At 35.0% G+C, this 17,958-nt stretch overlaps 1 protein-coding gene across 1 annotated transcript; it reads right to left on the bottom strand.

Annotated features, from left to right (window-relative positions):
* Nucleotides 1–10,879: 10,879 nt before the first annotated feature.
* LOC134239906 (mucin-2-like) lies at nucleotides 10,880–12,503 on the bottom strand. The gene is made up of 2 exons (XM_062722041.1): nucleotides 12,449–12,503; nucleotides 10,880–11,988 (listed from the first exon to the last, which is right to left on the bottom strand). Exons 1-2 carry the CDS (start codon nucleotides 12,501–12,503, stop codon nucleotides 10,880–10,882), a joined length of 1,164 nt encoding a protein of 387 aa, XP_062578025.1.
* Nucleotides 12,504–17,958: the final 5,455 nt, after the last annotated feature.

Genomic DNA, 17,958 nt, shown 5'->3' with positions numbered 1-17,958 from the left:
TAGATATAATCATATCCAAAGGTTGATAAAAAATTAGAAATGCACACTCTATCACTCTATCTACCTTCTAACCTGCATGTGTGGTGGTATCAGCTGGATGGTATGGGGAAATTTGTCGTGGTGGTTGGAATTGGTTCTACTTGACCTTGTGTGGTTTCTGTTCTTTAAGCATCTGAGTATGGTACCCCCGGGATTCCTCGCTGAGGATTTCCAAACTAAGGTGCCGCAACAGTCCGTCATGGGGCATAGAACGGTGGTCGCTAATAGCATGTGCATCCTAAACCATTCATACACCATGTCCTGCGGTTGCATGAAGAGTGTGAAGAAGTTCCAAGGATTGGAAAAATCTCTAGGCACTATCTGCAGTATGTTACTCGTTCGTCTCTCTCTGAAATTCTCTCCACTTCTTCTAAATTCCTTCAAGTAATTTTTGGGACAGAAACCCCTACTTAAACACTACTCACCTGTCACGTGAATTTAATACCACCCAACGATTGGTCCATTCCTCCACTGATAGAGAGTCTTCAAATTTTTTACCCCAGGGCACTTGCACTTTTTAACCATACAAGAAAAATTTTACCTTAAATTCCTAAATTGCATACCAGAAATTACCTTTAATTCTCATTAGTATTCTGAAGTGATTAACATTACGCAGGTATTAAAAAATTAAATGTATGTATTATTGAAATTTTATTAGAGTTCTTTAATTTTCTCATGTGTTTTTGGATGCATTGTCTGACTCTGCCATCCAAATATTGATACTGGCGCATAGACACATTCCATCCGTATAACTTATAGTTCTTCCCACTTTCGAATAATCTGGAAATGTTAATTATTTCTAACATTGTTTTATATGCAAAAATAATAGGGTAACTGCTTGGCCAGTTATTTCTCCGTTTGTAACTGTATGTCATTTTAGTAGTTGATAGTTTCACGATTTTCTTAAACCCTGTCAATGAAAAGTGTATAAATCCACTAAATTTAATTTTTCAAGTAATTCTAAAGAATTATATCCGCAATAAAATACAAAAAAGTCTTAAAACTTACTTTTAATTTGCACTGTTCTGCTGTACACCTCCTTTCATCTCTTAATAAGGATATGGAAATAACGAACAGTATTCAATCTCATCGTCCATTAAACAAATATACAAAATAAGAGCAGAGCAAACACTGACCTCCGAAACATCAGAGGTGGGATCAGGTGCCATGGAGGAGTGAGCATCCCCTGCCGACCGGTCACACCCGCCGTGTGCTCGTTGTCATAATTAGGAAATAACGGAAAAATCCCGTGGTCAATTCAGTGTATAAATAATGGACTTACAATTGGTATGAAAAACGTCAGTCAGCATTTCATTCAATGATAAATTGTATTTGCTGACAAGGTTATTGTATCGACCATAGAATTTACGAAATGATGACTTTAAACGAGACTGTTGATATTCTTGTTTCATCAACTTGCTTGTCAATAATTTACCTCGTTTAAGAAATTGTTCATACGTAGAGCATGCTCTTGCGTATCGAATCAACTGAGATATAAATACTCCGTATGCAGGTGATGAAGGTATATTGCTGCATAAGTAAGGGATGTTGACGATAGAAAAGTTAGTGTCATCACGTTTATCATATAGCTTGGTTGTTAGATTACCATTAGTGTCTTTTTCAAGTAAAATATCCAAGTATGGAGCAGAAGTGTCGGACTCTGTGGTATCTTTTATCTCAAGCTCACCAGGATATATCGTGTCGACGTAGGAATGGAAATTATCATTATTAATTGACAATACGTCGTCGATATATCTAAATGTCGAGTTGAAGGCCACAGCAAGTGTTTTCTTCTTATCACGTAAAAGATTTTGAATAAATTCTGCTTCATATGAATATAAAAATAAGTCTGCTAATAACGGAGAGCAATTTGTACCCATGGGAATTCCAATAGATTGTTGGAATACCTGGTCTCCAAAAACCACGTAGATATTGTCAATCAGAAACTCGAGCATCTTCTTGATGTCAACTTCAGAGTACTTATGTGTGCAATCAGAAACTGTTTTAACAAAATAATTTTTCAAATGACCAATGACGAGGTAAGTAAACTTACGAGTTCCATTTTTGTTGAAAAAGCAGCTGTCAATGATATGAAAAAGCCTGGATTTTAATTTGTCGTGGGGAATTGTTGTGTATAAAGTTGTGAAGTCGTAAGTTTTTATGCTGTTGATTTTTGTAAAGTCTTGTGATTTCAAATTGTCCAAAATTTTTTAGAATTTTTAAGTATCCACATCTGATTTACACCACTTGTTGAATATATAGTTGTACAGTACTCTTGAAGTTTTTCCTTCACTACTGTCAATATTTTAGTGAGAAGTAACGAAAGAGGCTTGGTTGAACATTTACTGGAACCTGCAATGTATCTTTGTTTGTAATGATTCTTATGAAGTTTCGGAATCCAATATATATAAGGTAGTTCAAATTCATTTTGGCTCTGTGGAATATTAAAAGTATTCAAAACTGACAGGTGATTTTGAAGAATTTCTTCCTTAGAAGGAGAAGTATATGTATCAGTAGGATTACCACTTGTAGAATTAAATCCCAGTTCTTCTAGAATGCAATTTATATAATGAGCCTTACAAACGAAGACAATGTTGTTACCTGCTTTGTCGGCAGGAACCAGTACGTACTGATCGTGTAATCTATCTAATTCTTTTTTCACTTCTGGTTTATTGAACACAGAAGGAAAGATGGTTTTCATTTTGCCCCTCAGTCTTTTAATACGTGACTTTAACATGGATCTGATACATTTAATCCATTCTGACAAGGTGTCAATGTCTTCTTTTTCATATCTAGCCCATCGTCTGGCGTAATTTTCAACAGAATCCATTATATTTATGAAATTCCGACGCCAGTTGAAGGATCGGGGTTCCTTATATTAAGGACCTTTTAAAATAAGTGATCTAAGGTCCTCATTACGAACTATTTTTACGTCACCTGTAATAACGTGTCCAGCAGGACTATATTGATAGGGCGAAGAAGAACATGAACACGAAAGGGGATTATTTTTCAGATAGTCGATATCCAGGCCATGTAAAGTGTTTTTGTAATTGAAAAGTTTGGAAGCAATGGTCGATGTATATTTGTAGGAAATACAAGGCGTAGTCTTTAACTTGAAATATGGTGGAATACAAGACTGGACCCTTTTGTGATTAAGAATATTACTTATATTAACCGCGTCAATTCCTTTATTGGCATATTGAAGTTTAAGGAAAAGACGGATTGTTTTAGCTGCATTTTCTTCCGTGAAACGTGCGGGTTTAAAAAGCCTATGATGTGCAATAACCGAGCCTATATTCAGGTGTCGAGGAATCTAAATTTGGATGTTCCTTGGTCTTTTCAAGAAGACTATTAAAAAGTTTCAAAGGGACAGAGTAAAGTTTGGTTCGAATATGATGTAGACCTAACTGTTAATTTACATAAGGTAGTAATGAATCAAAAGAGAAGTCTGTATTGCAGGTTTATTGTACGAACGATGTCCATGACTACGCTTACGTCTCTGAGTATTGTTAAAAAGTCCCATCACATTTACATTATTACACTGTGGGCTTGTAAGATTTCCAACACTATCGACATTGTCATTACATCCATAGGGAAAGGCTGTCCCTCGTTTCCTAATCCAAAATTCTTCACGTTGTCTACGGAAAGATGTACTCAACGACAGACTATTTGTGTGGTGATAAATCTTTTCCAGAATTCTAACTTTCATTGATAAAATAGAATAATCAGTTGAATTAAAATGTTTATATAAAAGCTGCTGACCACCATGATTTATTTGAATTCGATGACCTGATATTCTTTTGTTAAGCGATCCCTTGGTTTCACCGACATAAATAAGTCCACACAGATTACATTCTATTCCATAGACAACATTAGAAGATTTGCAGTTCAGATTTTCCCAAGTTTTGGTATAGAAGCTCTGTCCAGTAAGATTACTGGTGAAAGAAGTGTCAGTTATCAAAATGTCACAGGTTTTACAGTTTCGCACAGAACATTTTGAAACCGAAGACATGGGATCGGAAAAGGAATCATCCAATATATCTGCAACACGTGTAACACAGTTACTGCCAAACAACAACAAAGGGCACGTAACTCCACACGACAGAAAATATAGGGCTTATTTAATTGCCTCGAATTAAAACAATACGGGTTTGTTAATTTTTTCAAAAAGTCAATCTGTAAAGAATACATGTCAAAAAACCAAAAAAATATTCACCATTTTATTGTATATCGCTTATTTATGTTTTTAAAATTTGTTAGAAATTTTCTTTGGAAAAATTTTCCCGCTAAAAGTCTGAGATTAAGTATTTCTTTTAGATATACAAATGCGCAATATTCGATTTCCAGAATATTTGGAACTACTTTTTCACATATAACAGTGTGCAAGGACGTTATCTGAGACCACCCGGAAAAAAACCCAACCAATTTCGCATACACATTTAGGTTAGAAATCTAGACCCATCGCTCTTTCATCTTCCGTCGCTAGGTACAGAGAAAGAATGAAAATGCAGGGAAAGGCAGATAATGAGTGAAGACCAAGAACCGTAAAAATAATGGTTCTCTTCTTATGTAAGATAATGATGTACTTACATTTCAAAGTAGACAAAGAATGGCAGTACATGCACGTACTGCATCCTCCTTACCATCTACTGTTTTATCCTGTTTTAAAATATATATTGTGCAACCTGAATAACTGCAAATGCACTCTTAAGCCCGGTTTACACACTCTGCTTTTGCAGCTGCTTTGAGGACGAGCTGCAAAAGAACACTGTATAAACTAGGGTTTAAGCACTGCAGACATGCAAGCAGACAGAATAGAACTTGCTCTATTTCAGTCTGCTTTGCAGACGTAACTGACTAATCATTATCACTGATAAACTTAATATAAGATAAGGTGCATATACACATGTTAAACTAAAACAAAAAATATGGCGGGTAAGAAAATAATTGATGAATTAAAATTAAGTACTGAGCAACAAAAATGACTGAGTTATTTCATGATGAAACAGACCTGTGGAATGTTTCATCTCCATCTCAAAAAAGGACTGCAGACAAAGTGCATTGAGTAATATATAAGAAAAACAGAGAGAGGAATTTGAAGGTCTGGAATGTAATTGTAAGTGTTTTTGTTTTTCTGTAGCAAATTGTCACATGTTATTTAACTTTATGAATCATACTTTTTTTAATTGGTGAGTATACAATAAATATTTAGCAACTTGAACTTGTAAATGTATTGATTTTTTATTAACAGTTAATCAAATACAAGCCAAATATCCTATCTTAGAGGATACTATTCTAAGGAATCGACAAATTCTCAAGAGGGAGGTCAAACAATATACAATCAATCAATCTAAGGAATTGGACAAAATAAACAAGTCCAGGAAGAGTGGCTCTGGCACAGATGAACTCTAAACCAGTTCATGGGTTCATTTCAAGTCCCTGGATGCCTTTTTGAAAACACAAATTGTCCCCAAAGGATCACAGTCCCATCTTGTAAGTTACAGCAATTCCCATAGCCAGGAAACCTGACCATTTGTATTAAAATAGTTACAAAATTCTTCTCTTATGTATTGTACATCATATCTCGATCGATTCCTACATTGTCTAATAAGACCGGGTAGATTTGTGCCCATTTCTTGTCTCCAAATCCCATAATTCAAAGTCCCATTCTCAGTGTCCTCCTCATCAATCATCCCTGGGCTGATTTCCTTGTTCTCAGAACTTATGCAGTGCACAGCATGCCAAAACAATTCCCTTAAGTTTTTCTTATTCTAGAGGAATAGCCTTTTTAAATACCCCAAATCTACTTGTTAAAATTCCAAAAACAATTTCAACTATTCGACTTGCTCTTGACAGCCTGTAGTTGAACATTCTTTTGTTTTGGTCCAGATATTTGACGGAGTATGGTTTCATTATATAAGACTTTAAAGGAAATTCTTCATCCCCAACAAGGACATACGGACCAGGTGTATGTCTCTGTGGTAAAGGTTTTTAGGTGGAATATGAAGATCATGTGATTCCAAAGCTTGGTAAAGGCTTGAATTTGCAAACACACCACCAGTACGTACTCTTCCATTGCAACCACAATCTTTTGGACTCCAGAATGACTACATTTTTGACCTGTTTGTGTTCTGATTTATTGCTGATTTGAATTTTACATACAATTCTTATTATTTTTAAGGATAATTTTTTAACATGTTGACCCCAGCTCTCTTGAGACACATTAGTAAACAAGTAAATTTCTAATATTGAATGTAGATTGTATATATATAAAGTATTGATGAAGTCTCTCAGAGTGAATCATTTTTGCTTTTTCTTTGTTTGTGGACAGACAAAGAGGTCTTGTGATTGTCCATCATCGGAATTTACAGCCGATTCACTTTGAGAGTCTTCATTATGAAGATTATCAGAAAAAAGAGTTTTTATGAATTGTTGTTAGCTATTTAGTTGCTCTTCAATTTTCAATTTTGAATCTTTTCAATTTGAATTTCTTTTAGTTGTTTCTCTAAATCTCTTTTTTTTTTGTTTTCCTCTTTTAGTTTGTTGTTTTCTTTCAGATTATTGATTTCTTTTTCTACCAAATCTATCTTGAAATTGGTCATTTTGGAGGTAGCTTTGCATTTTCTACCAACGTTTTCGATATCTACTAACCCTTCTTTCTTATTCCCATGCTCAATTTTGTGTAGCCTTCAAGTATTTGCAGCTCTTTAGTTTTAAGGTGATTTTTTTATTTCATCCATAATAACTGTAAATAATAAATAAAAATTAAGAAAGCTCATACACACTTTTCAAAAGTTATGTCCCTTTTTACACTTCTGTAGAAAAAACTATAAATATTAATTATAAATGCTCTTAAACTCATTTTTATGTCTTATTCCCTGTAAGCTTCATAAAAAAAGACAATCAACTATATTGGTCCTTGAACACATTAAACACATGCACAGACAATATATGTACAAATGATACTGGTTAAATCGGGATTTTTTTTAATATTTACAAAAACGTTTCGGATCTGTGTCAGGTTCATCTGAGTCTTGTAATGTAGAATTTAATGTGATAGCATTTTGAAATCCTTGTCGAATTCGTGAATTTAGATCATTTGTTGGATGGAGTCCATCAACTAATTTTGGTTCCAGCTTTTTTAATTGGGACGTTAACTTCTAAAGTTGTATGGATATATGGAGTAGAATAATTTGAAGTAGAATTTATTCTTATTATATTTCGATTTAATTCTTTAATGTTTGCATTGATGATATTTGCATTTCATGGTATTTGGATTCCAATTTTAAATAAGTTGTATTTCCTTGTGATTTTCTAGTATTAATCTATTTTTCAACAATCATTGTAGGTACTGTTGTAAATATAAGTTTATTTCCATTTTTTTCTATTGATTTTTTCATATGTTCAACGTGGTTAAAAATCTGGCATATTGAAATTTTATTTTACAACAAGTTCTTCATATTTTTTCCCCTTTTGGAATTAGTAAAGTCATTAATTCCTGCATAAACATAAATGGTAATATTTTTGATTTCATTAATTACAAATTGCATGATAGTTTGTAGAATGGTGATCATCGTGACTCCTGGGAACGTTTTAATATTAACATTTTCAATGGACAATTTTTTTCCTCTGCTGTCCGCAAATATTTTTACGGATTCCATATCTACAATGAAATATTTATAATAGGGTTTCGTCCCTACTACCAACAACTATTAAAATTTAGATATAACTTGGGACAGCAGTAGACATCACTAAGATACATAATTATCTCCTCAAACTTGAGGTAACTTAACTGTTGGGCATTTAATCTCAGGAAGTTGAGACTCCCCAGTTTTAACATCCTCTAGCTCTTCTTGTCTTGCAGCTAACTCTCGTAATTTCAAATCTCTTTCCACCTCTAGCTTTGCACTTTCCCTCTGTGCCTGAAGCTCTTCTCTCTCTCTTCTGCCCATCTCTCCCCATCTGCCCATCTCTCCTTCTTGAGCTCTCTCTCGGATTCCGGCTCCTGACGCCACATCTCGAGACATTCTTTTACGGTTGTACCCTTTTCAATTAAGTCAGTCATCGACTCTGGTATATCAAACATTGTGAAAGTTTTTGAACCTGAAACACAAAAACAACATTAATAATAGAAACAAACAAGCAAACAAAAATATTTCCTTTATTTTCCCAAGCTCAGATGTATCCCACCGCTGCCACCAAATTGTTGAGATAATTCACTTTAAGAACTTGAATAAATGAAGGAAACAAATGAAATTTAAACAAAAAGTCTGTATATATAATACATATTGTACATATGTTGATACCCTTAATAATACACTGCAAAATTTTGTTTTAAAGTATCAGTAAAGGGATACATTTTCTTCTTTTTACAGATTCTAAGGCTTGTTTTTATTATAAATGGCATGGTTTCCATGGTAACCAATTCACAAAAAATACCAGAACATACTTCAGAAGAAGGTAGATTTGTTTTTTAAAAAACAGTACTTTTTCAATATAACAACTACAAGTACTTTGATTAAGGTATTCTGTATAAAATAAATTCAAAGAAAATTTTAAGAAATTAAATACTTAAATTTGAGTTTTGAGTTGTTGTCGGTATATTCACCCATGCATGTAAAGTACTCAACACAAAGAAATCATAAAATCATCTCGTATGAAGATACGTTCTATAATGCCGTGCTTTTCATGCACAATTAGACACACTGAAAAAAAACTCAAGACTTACATTTTTAGAGAATTTTTTTAGCTCACCTGAGCCGAAGGCTCAAGTGAGCTTTTCTGATCACATTTTGTCTGGCGTCCGTCCGTCTGTAAACTCTTCACATTTTCGACTTTTTCTCAAGAACCATTGGGCCAATTTCAACCAAACTTGCCACAAAGCATCCTTGGGTGAAGGGGATTCAAGTTTGTTCAAATGAAGGGCCACGCCCTTGTTCAAGGGGAGATAATTGGAAATTAATGTAAATTTGGTGGCATGTTTTAAAAATCTTCTTCTCAAGAACCACTGTGCCAGGAAAGCTTAAACTTATAGGGTAACATTTTCAGGTAGTGTTGATTCAAGTTTGTTCAAATCATGACCCCTGAGGATAGGACGGGGCCAAAATGGCCGACCAAAGTTTAACATAGAAATATATAGGAAAATTCTTTAAAAATCTTCTTCTCAAGAATGACAGAGCCATAATTCATCAAATTTATATGGAAGCATCCTCAGGTAGTGAAGATTCAAGTTTGTTCAAATCATGACCTCCGGGGTAAGGCGGGGCCAAAATGGCCGACCAAAGTTTTAGATAGAAATATATAGGAAAATTCTTTAAAAATCTTCTTCTCAAGAATGACAGAGCCATAATTTATCAAATTTATTTGGAAGCATCCTCAGGTAGTGAAGATTCAAGTTTGTTCTAATCATGACCCCAGGGGGTAGGGCGGGGCCAAAATGGCCGACCAAAGTTTTACTTAGAAATATATAGGAGAATTCTTTTAAAAATCTTCCTCTCAAGAATGACAAAGGCATAATTCATTATATTTATATGGAAGTATCCTCAGGTAGTGAAGATTCAAGTTTGTTCAAATCATGACTCCCGGGGGTAGGGCGGGGCCAAAATGGCCGACCAAAGTTTTACATAGAAATATATAGGAAAAATTCTTTGAAAAATGGCAAATCCATGATTGATCATGAGATTACTTTTGGATTTTTACTTTTCAATAATTAATCAATTTCTACTTTTTCACAGCTACAGTACTCAGGTGAGCGATGTGGCCCATGGGCCTCTTGTTTAATTATATGAAAATTTAATTTTGGAATTATTTTAGTTACGTCGGGGGAGGGGGGTATTTATATATTGATTGATTGATTGTCTGTTGTTTAAAGTCCCTCTCGAGAATTTTTTCTATTTATATATTAAATCAATGTTTAAATCTAAATTTGCATCTGATACTTTTTTTCAACAGGTTTTCAAATTGTTCATTTTTTTTAAAGGAAAACCCTTGTAGAAAGCAGATTTTCACAGTGAAAAATGACACAACAAATCAGGTATGCTAAAAAAAAACAAAGTAATACATGTTTAACTATCAATGGGGACTGAATGGTTTTTAAAAAAGGAAGAAAAATCCTAACCAAAGCAAAATATTAATCTTTGAATTTTCTCTTTACATTCAAAATTAATTAAAGAAAATAATTGCTGTAATTTTTTCATACATGCAAGAATTCTGATTTCTTCTGTATGGGTAATATTGTGTCTATGAATTATTACACTCCTCTCTGTGCAGAATTAGCACTTAACAAGGATTATAAAAATGCCTGAAAAATAAATAAGATTAATTAATTTAAATATCCTAATCTAAATGTTTTTTTTCTGATCAATAAAAAGTAATAGTACAAACAGTTCACTAATTATATTAATTTTCGTGACAATTCTACTCTATTTTAATTTTCTTTACAATTCAGCTCTATTTTAAAATTACTATGGGGTTCTCTGTACCTGTTGTACTTTGGAGGTCTGTGGACGCTGTACTGGGGGGTTCTCTTGTACCGGTCATACTTGAGAGGTCTGTGGACGCCATACTGGAGGGTTCTCTTGTACCGGTCATACTTGGGAGGTCTGTGGACGCCGTACTGGGGGGTTCTCTTGTACCAGTCGTACTTTTGAGGTCAGTGGACGCCGTACTGGGGGGTTCTGTGGACGCCGTACTAGGGGGTTCTCTTGTACCGGTCGTACTTTAGAGGTCAGTGGACGCCGTACTAGGGGTTTCTGTGGACGCCGTACTAGGGGGTTCTCTTGTACCGGTCGTACGTTGGAGGTCTGTGGACGCCGTACTGGGGGGTTCTGTGGACGCCGTACTAGGGGGTTCTCTTGTACCGGTCATACTTTGGAGGTCTGTGGACGCCGTACTGGGGGGTTCTGTGGACGCCGTACTGGGGAGTTCTCTTGTACCGGTCATACTCTGGAGGTCTGTGGACGCCGTACTGGGGGGTTCTCTTGTACCTTTCATACTTGGGAGGTCTGTGGACGCCATACTGGAGGGTTCTCTTGTACCGGTCATACTTGGGAGGTCTGTGGACGCCGTACTGGGGGGGTTCTCTTGTACTAGTCGTACTTTTGAGGTCAGTGGACGCCGTACTGGGGGGTTCTGTGGACGCCGTACTAGGGGGTTCTCTTGTACCGGTCGTACTTTGGAGGTCAGTGGACGCCGTACTGGGGGGTTCTGTGGACGCCGTACTAGGGGGTTCTCTTGTACCGGTCGTACTTTGGAGGTCTGTGGACGCCGTACTTGGGGGTTCTGTGGACGCCGTACTCGGGGGTTCTCTTGTACCGGTCATACTTTGGAGGTCTGTGGACGCCGTACTGGGGGGTTCTGTGGACGCCGTACTTGGGTGTTCTCTTGTACCGGTCATACTCTGGAGGTCTGTGGACGCCGTACTGGGGGGTTCTGTGGACGCCGTACTAGGGGGTTCTCTTGTACCGGTCATACTTGGGAGGTCTGTGGACGCCGTACTGGGGAGTTCTCTTGTACTGGTCGTACTTTGGAGGTCTGTGGACGCCGTACTGGGGGGTTCTGTGGACGCCGTACTAGGGGGTTCTCTTGTACCGGTCGTACTTTTGAGGTCAGTGGACGCCGTACTGGGGGGTTCTGTGGACGCCGTACTAGGGGGTTCTCTTGTACCGGTCATACTTTGGAGGTCTGTGGACGCCGTACTGGGGGGTTCTGTGGACGCCGTACTGGGGAGTTCTCTTGTACCGGTCATACTCTGGAGGTCTGTGGACGCCGTATTTGGGGGTTCTGTGGACGTCGTACTGGGGGGTTCTGTGGACGCCGTACTGGGGGGTTCTCTTGTACCGGTCATACTTGGGAGGTCTGTGGACGCCGTACTGGGGGGTTCTCCGGTGTAAGGGTCTATGGTACTAGCTGTACTTTGGGTGTCTAAGATTTTTGTGGTTGTGATAATGTCTGAAAATTAATTATTTCGTTAAATCTTAATATCCTTACTTAGAATATGCTTTTTTAGATCATACAATAGAAAAAAATGTTGCATAGTGTAGATGTAAATTTATTTTCTCTTCACAATTCCACTTAAAATAAAAAAAAATCCCACATCCTCCATTATCATCCTATCCCATTAAATTAGTTGATATTTAAATAGAACAAGTGAAGGTTTGACATTCAATAAAAAAAATGGCGCTAAAATAAATGATATAGGCCATGTCAATGTGGCACCCTTTTCCCTCCGTTCTTTTGAACTTATTTCCATTAATATGCCCTCCCCCAGCCTACTTTACGAACTTAAGTCTCATTAGTTGAGTAAATTAAATAAAGTAAACTTACCACAGTTTGCACGGTTGGCTGTTTTGATCACAGCACGTGGCCCCGTTGATGGAAAAAAGAAAATTGGAGTGTTGCATCTCCTTACTAACACGGTTGTTACGAACCAGTACACCCTGTAACACGGTGCCGGCATCAAACATTTTGCAGTCGTTGATAATTTCGAACATTTAATGCACATCGGATCGGCCACACTTGACCTTAAACATATTAGGCCTAGCACTGATGCAGCCAAAATCCATATTCTGCAGCCAAACACCATGTTTTTTGAAGTAATGAGGTTAACCTCGTTTTCAATAAACCGCGGGAACAGCCAAATATGCGCGTTATTTGACGATCCTTTGGTAGTAAACTTAGTTTGTGAAAATGGCAGAGGCTCAGTTATCATTCATGTAAGTAATTTATTTACCTTTATCTCTTTTTTTTTAACTTAAAAAAAAAATAGACTTGAAAAGGGGCATAATTATTTGAACGTTTTTGAGTGTGTTTTTTTTTAAAGAGTCATTTAGACTAATACCATTGTCTTAAAACTTTTTTTTTAAATGGACAAAATAAATAAACTTTTAAAATAAGTGTGTAAATCTTTATCCATGCATCATTTTAAACTTTGGTTAGCAAAAACATAAAATTATTTTTGTCACTAAAAAGACATATTTTTAAATACATGTAATTGAACCTTCATTTCCTGAAAAAAAATTATTTTATTTCTTATATTTTAATTAGGAATGCTGAAAAGAAAAATGAGGGGAGAAATAAAAATCCTATTCTGAGGGAAATGTTAGGAAAACCCGTAAAAGACCGACCACAGGAAATTCAAAAGCAACCACAACAACAACCCAAACAGAAAAATTCATCAAAGAACTTTTCTGAATTCCAAATGTTTTGGAACGACTTACAAAATGAACTTGACGAGAAGAATTTCGAGTCTAGGTATGTATATTAAAATCTTGAACTTTATTAGAAATATAGAAAAGATTTATGTATATATATAATCATTTTTATCATAAATAAGTATGCATAATTCAATAAGCATGAAAGTATATATATGTATATATCATGTACGTATTGTTAAGGAAAGTGTAATGAAACAAAATCAGTCCAGAATGTAGACTATCTTCAATAGTGATATAAATTGCAGAAACTTAAGCTATAATTCATCTGAATAAAATACATGTAGGAACGAAAATTTATGCAATTTTTTTATATTGTTTCATTTTCAGTAACTCTCCGCCACAACTCTTTCCGAGCCTCGACTTCCAAGACTTAGAGGACGAAAGCGTGCTGTTCCAAAAATATTTAACACCTACAGTTACTGAGGCAACTCCCACTCTGAAACGAGGGAACTCGGTTCCAAATGGTGCCCCTAAAAAAGATGTCTACCCAGCATTTTCCCCAATATCACCCGGGCCAAAGAGTACGGCTGCTGCTTTCACGGACTCTTCAGCCATGGAGACAGCTACCTGTATCACGTCCCCGACACAAGGAAGCCAGGGGGCATTCAGCGGTGTGGAGGACTCAATTTTAACAGAATTAAGGTGAGCATTTAAGCCGTATTTTTCCTTATAAATTGAACCAATTTCTATTTTAATGTATTTTGTAACAAGTATTCTTTGAGATTGAATTATTTTCATTAAATGTTAAATTCACTTTCATCATACATCAATATTTATTTTCATTAAATGTTAAATTCACTTTCATCATACATCGCATCAATATTTATTTTTATTAAATGTTAAATTCACTTTCATCATACATCAATATTAAAAAAGACACTTTTAATGTATTCTAGAAGACGTCACAAGCTAAAAAGAAGCAGAAGTGTCTGTCGAGACTGTAGCTCTACTGGTATGTACTTATCAAAAACCATTGCACTATTTTATGTATCTTTGTTTAGTCTACTTGTGTGCCAAGTTATATTGAAATCAGATCAAAATTGTAGGAGGAGTAGCGTTTTAAAGGAATTTCACAGAAAATTATATTTTTAGTAACCATGGCAACACCGTTCATCGAAATCAAAAACCAATGCACTATTTTATGTATCTTAGTGTAGTCTACTTGTGTGCCAAGTTATATTGGAATCAGATCAAAATTGTAGAAGGAGTAGCGTTTTTAAAGAATTTCACGGAAAATTCTATTTTTAGTAACCATGGCAACACCGTTCATCAAAATCAAAAACCGATGCACTATTCTATGTATCTTAGTGTAGTCTACTTGTGTGCCAGGTTATATAGAAATCAGACCAAAACTGTAGAAGAAGTAGCGTTTTTAAGGAATTTCACAGAAAATTCTATTTTTCTATTTTTAGTAACCATGGCAACATCGTTCATCAAAATTAAAAACCGATGCACTATTCTATGTATCTTTGTGTAGTCTACCTGTGTGCCAACTTATTTTGAAATCAAACTAGAACTGTAAAAGGAGTAGCGTTTTTAAGGAATTTCACAGAAAATTCTATCTATAGTAACCATGGCAACACCGTTCATCAAAATTTAAAACCGATGCACTATTCTATGTATCTTAGTGTAGTCTACTTGTGTGCCAAAGTATATTGAAATCAGACCAAAACTGTGGAAGGAGTAGCGTTTTAAAGGAATTTCACAGAAAATTCTATTTTTAGTAACCATGGCAACACCGTTCATTGAAATCAAAAACCCATGCACTATTCTATGTATCTTAGTGTAGTCTACTTGTGTGCCAAGTTATATTGAAATCAGACTAAAATTGTAGGAGGAGTAGCGTTTTGAAAAATTGTTTACAGACAGACGGGCAGACAGACAGACAGACGGACGGACGCCGGACGCATTACTATCGCATAAGCTCTTCTGGTCTCTGACCAGTAGAGCTAAAAATGACGCAGAGATCCTCACATCCAACCTACCCCCTTACAAGAGGTGCTGCGAACTTTGAGATCGCTGAAGGATGCTATGAACGCAAATGTACAACAGATGGAGATATTGATTTACTTTCTGGAGGACTATTTTAGAAGGCGTAGAGTGCAATTTGTGTCCATGTAATTTTCTTGCTTATGAAGGACGTACAGCATAAGAAAAAGGAGACTATCACTAGAACTACTTATAACCTTCATAAATGTGTTAATTCAAGTTACCTAAGCTCCAGTTAAAGTGCTATAACATAGACGAAAATAAATTTTAAATGAGTTAAAACAGTGATTTATAACACTTATTAAACGGAAGACTCGTTGTGTAGAGGAAGACTCATTTAAAACAGTACAGTGTGCATGTATATTGTTCACAAAAATCAAAGTTTTCTTTATCAAAAAGATAACATTTTATCATAGACCTCTGTATTTAATGAATGTTTTGTACTTGATGCTTAATGAATTTAATCACATATACTGTATTCATTTTCTATTAGATTTTATGTTATCACATAAATGCATGTACTACATGTACATGTATAAACTATATGTATAAACAAGCATATAAATATAATCTTTACATCAAACTTCGTTTATAGTTTGTTTTTCCCACTGCATGCGCAAATATAAAAAAAAAGTTTTGATTGTTAGAAAATCGTTCGGCTACTATGTATGTTTTATTCAATATTGATATTTGTAAATTGCTATATGGACATGTATCCTTAGCAATTCAAATTTTAAAAATATTTAATGTTCTTTTAATTTGAAATAATTCTATATTTACAAAAGTGAAATACTGTTCATTTTTACTTTTGAAAAATCGAATACATGAATAAAGTTTTGATTTAAGGACAGATGATTCAAACAAAATTAAGTAAAAAAAATATTGAAAATAACAACTTGGCTCATTTTTAAATGATTAAAATGGATGTTTTAACCGCGTGGGTTTTTAATTTTTTAATAAAAATTTCACAAAAGTGGGATTTGAAGTGAATTATATAAATAAGGATGGTTTCAGTATTAGGGTAGACTATTGAAAATTATAGAACGTTTACAATTTCTTCTTTATATTCTTGAAATTTGTTCTTAGAAAAAAAAAAGATTTTTGAATGAAAATGTTTAAATTAAAATTTTTTTTTGTTTATAACTTAAGAAAGTTTAAGCCGAGATATTGAAAGGAATCTTTTTATTCAACTTTTTTCAAAGATTAAACGAGTAGAAACTAACACGTATTGTACTTCGTAGAAATTTCACCAGATCAGTTTTAAAATTTGAATTTGTACATTTTATTTGGATCTACTTAACTTCAGAATTGAATTAATTTCAATTACAAAAGAGAGAGAGAGAGAGAGAGAAATTAAGAAGGAAAATTCAAATTACAAAATGTTAAAAAAAACTAATAAGAGGGAAAATACCAACCTGTTAGTTGTACAAAATAATGTTTTCCGTATTCTCTATTTTGATGTCACAACTGTTTGAGTCGAACTTATATACAAGTTCCTTGACCTTATTCCTTGATAGGTCTTCACCTACTTTTTTGTTAACATGACCTCAGCCAGATTTGAGAAGCATGACCTTTACATGACCTAGGTCAAGGTTGTATAACATGACCTAGAGAAGAATCGAGACTCATGGCCTTAAAATGACCTAATATTAACTTCAGGTCAATGACATGACCTTGTCCTTGTGTATGGATGTCATGTTTATAACCTAGATCTCCTAGGATTAGGTCAAGGTCATAGCCTAGACATTTTTTAAAGTAGGGCAAGGTCATGACCTTGACATAGTTCTCTGGAGTGTGTAGAGGTCAAGGTCATGACCTAGACTTTATGGAATTATGTCAAGGTCATGACCTTGACCTCATTTCCTTGAGTGTATTGAGTGTTAAGTATATCCCCTGCTTCTTACCATACAGCTGAATTTAAGGATGATTATAATTATTACATAGAGTGATGTACTTTCATTTTGTTCCTTATTTAATATTTTTGTAGGATGAAGAAGTTATAAAAGATATCTTTGATGATGAAGAAGACTAGGAGGAGGATGAAGATGGTGAGAATATGGACGAGAAGTTGGAGAACGATGACAATCCTCTGTGGAATGATTTTCAGTATGTAGTTAATTTTTTTATGGATGAGTTTATAATATTATTGCAAATTTATCAACAGACTGTAATTTGTGTATTGGTTTAGATCTGCATGTATTAATGATGATCTTTGGTTAAACTTGGCCCAGTGGTTCTTGACAAGAAGTTGAAAATGTGAAAAGTTTAGCTTTAGATCAGGTGAGCAATAAAAAGACGGTAGTTTCACCTTCATTACACCAGGCAGTAAAAGCGTTTTATAATAAGAGCCAAGATCCCTTCCAAGAATAGACAAAATAGGGTGGGGTCATTAAGAAAAATCTTCTGAAGAGCCATTGGTCAGAAAAGCTGAAACTTATGTGGAAGTGTATACAGTAAATCTGGAAATCTTTACATCGGATTTTATTTTGCCAATTTGGGTCAAAATGCTGTTGATTAATTTTTATGGTTCAAATTTCTGCGAATGACCATTGTTTGTTTACATTTTCTTATTGGTAATTTATTTTTAAGAAAAATATTTTTGGAATGCAATGAACTTGCAAATTTGCTAAAAATTTATCTACAACTAAAATTTCCAGAGTTGCGGTATTCTAAATTGCTCATGTCATTGACTCCCTGGGGTAGGGCGGGCCACAAT

This window comes from Saccostrea cucullata, unplaced genomic scaffold (assembly GCF_032062105.1).
Source record: "Saccostrea cucullata isolate Sc308-1 unplaced genomic scaffold, CSIRO_AGI_Scuc_v1 ctg1106, whole genome shotgun sequence".
NCBI lineage: Eukaryota > Metazoa > Mollusca > Bivalvia > Ostreida > Ostreidae > Saccostrea > Saccostrea cuccullata.
The sequence above is the reverse complement of the archived record's forward strand: the minus strand, read 5'-3'. Positions and strand labels throughout refer to the sequence as shown.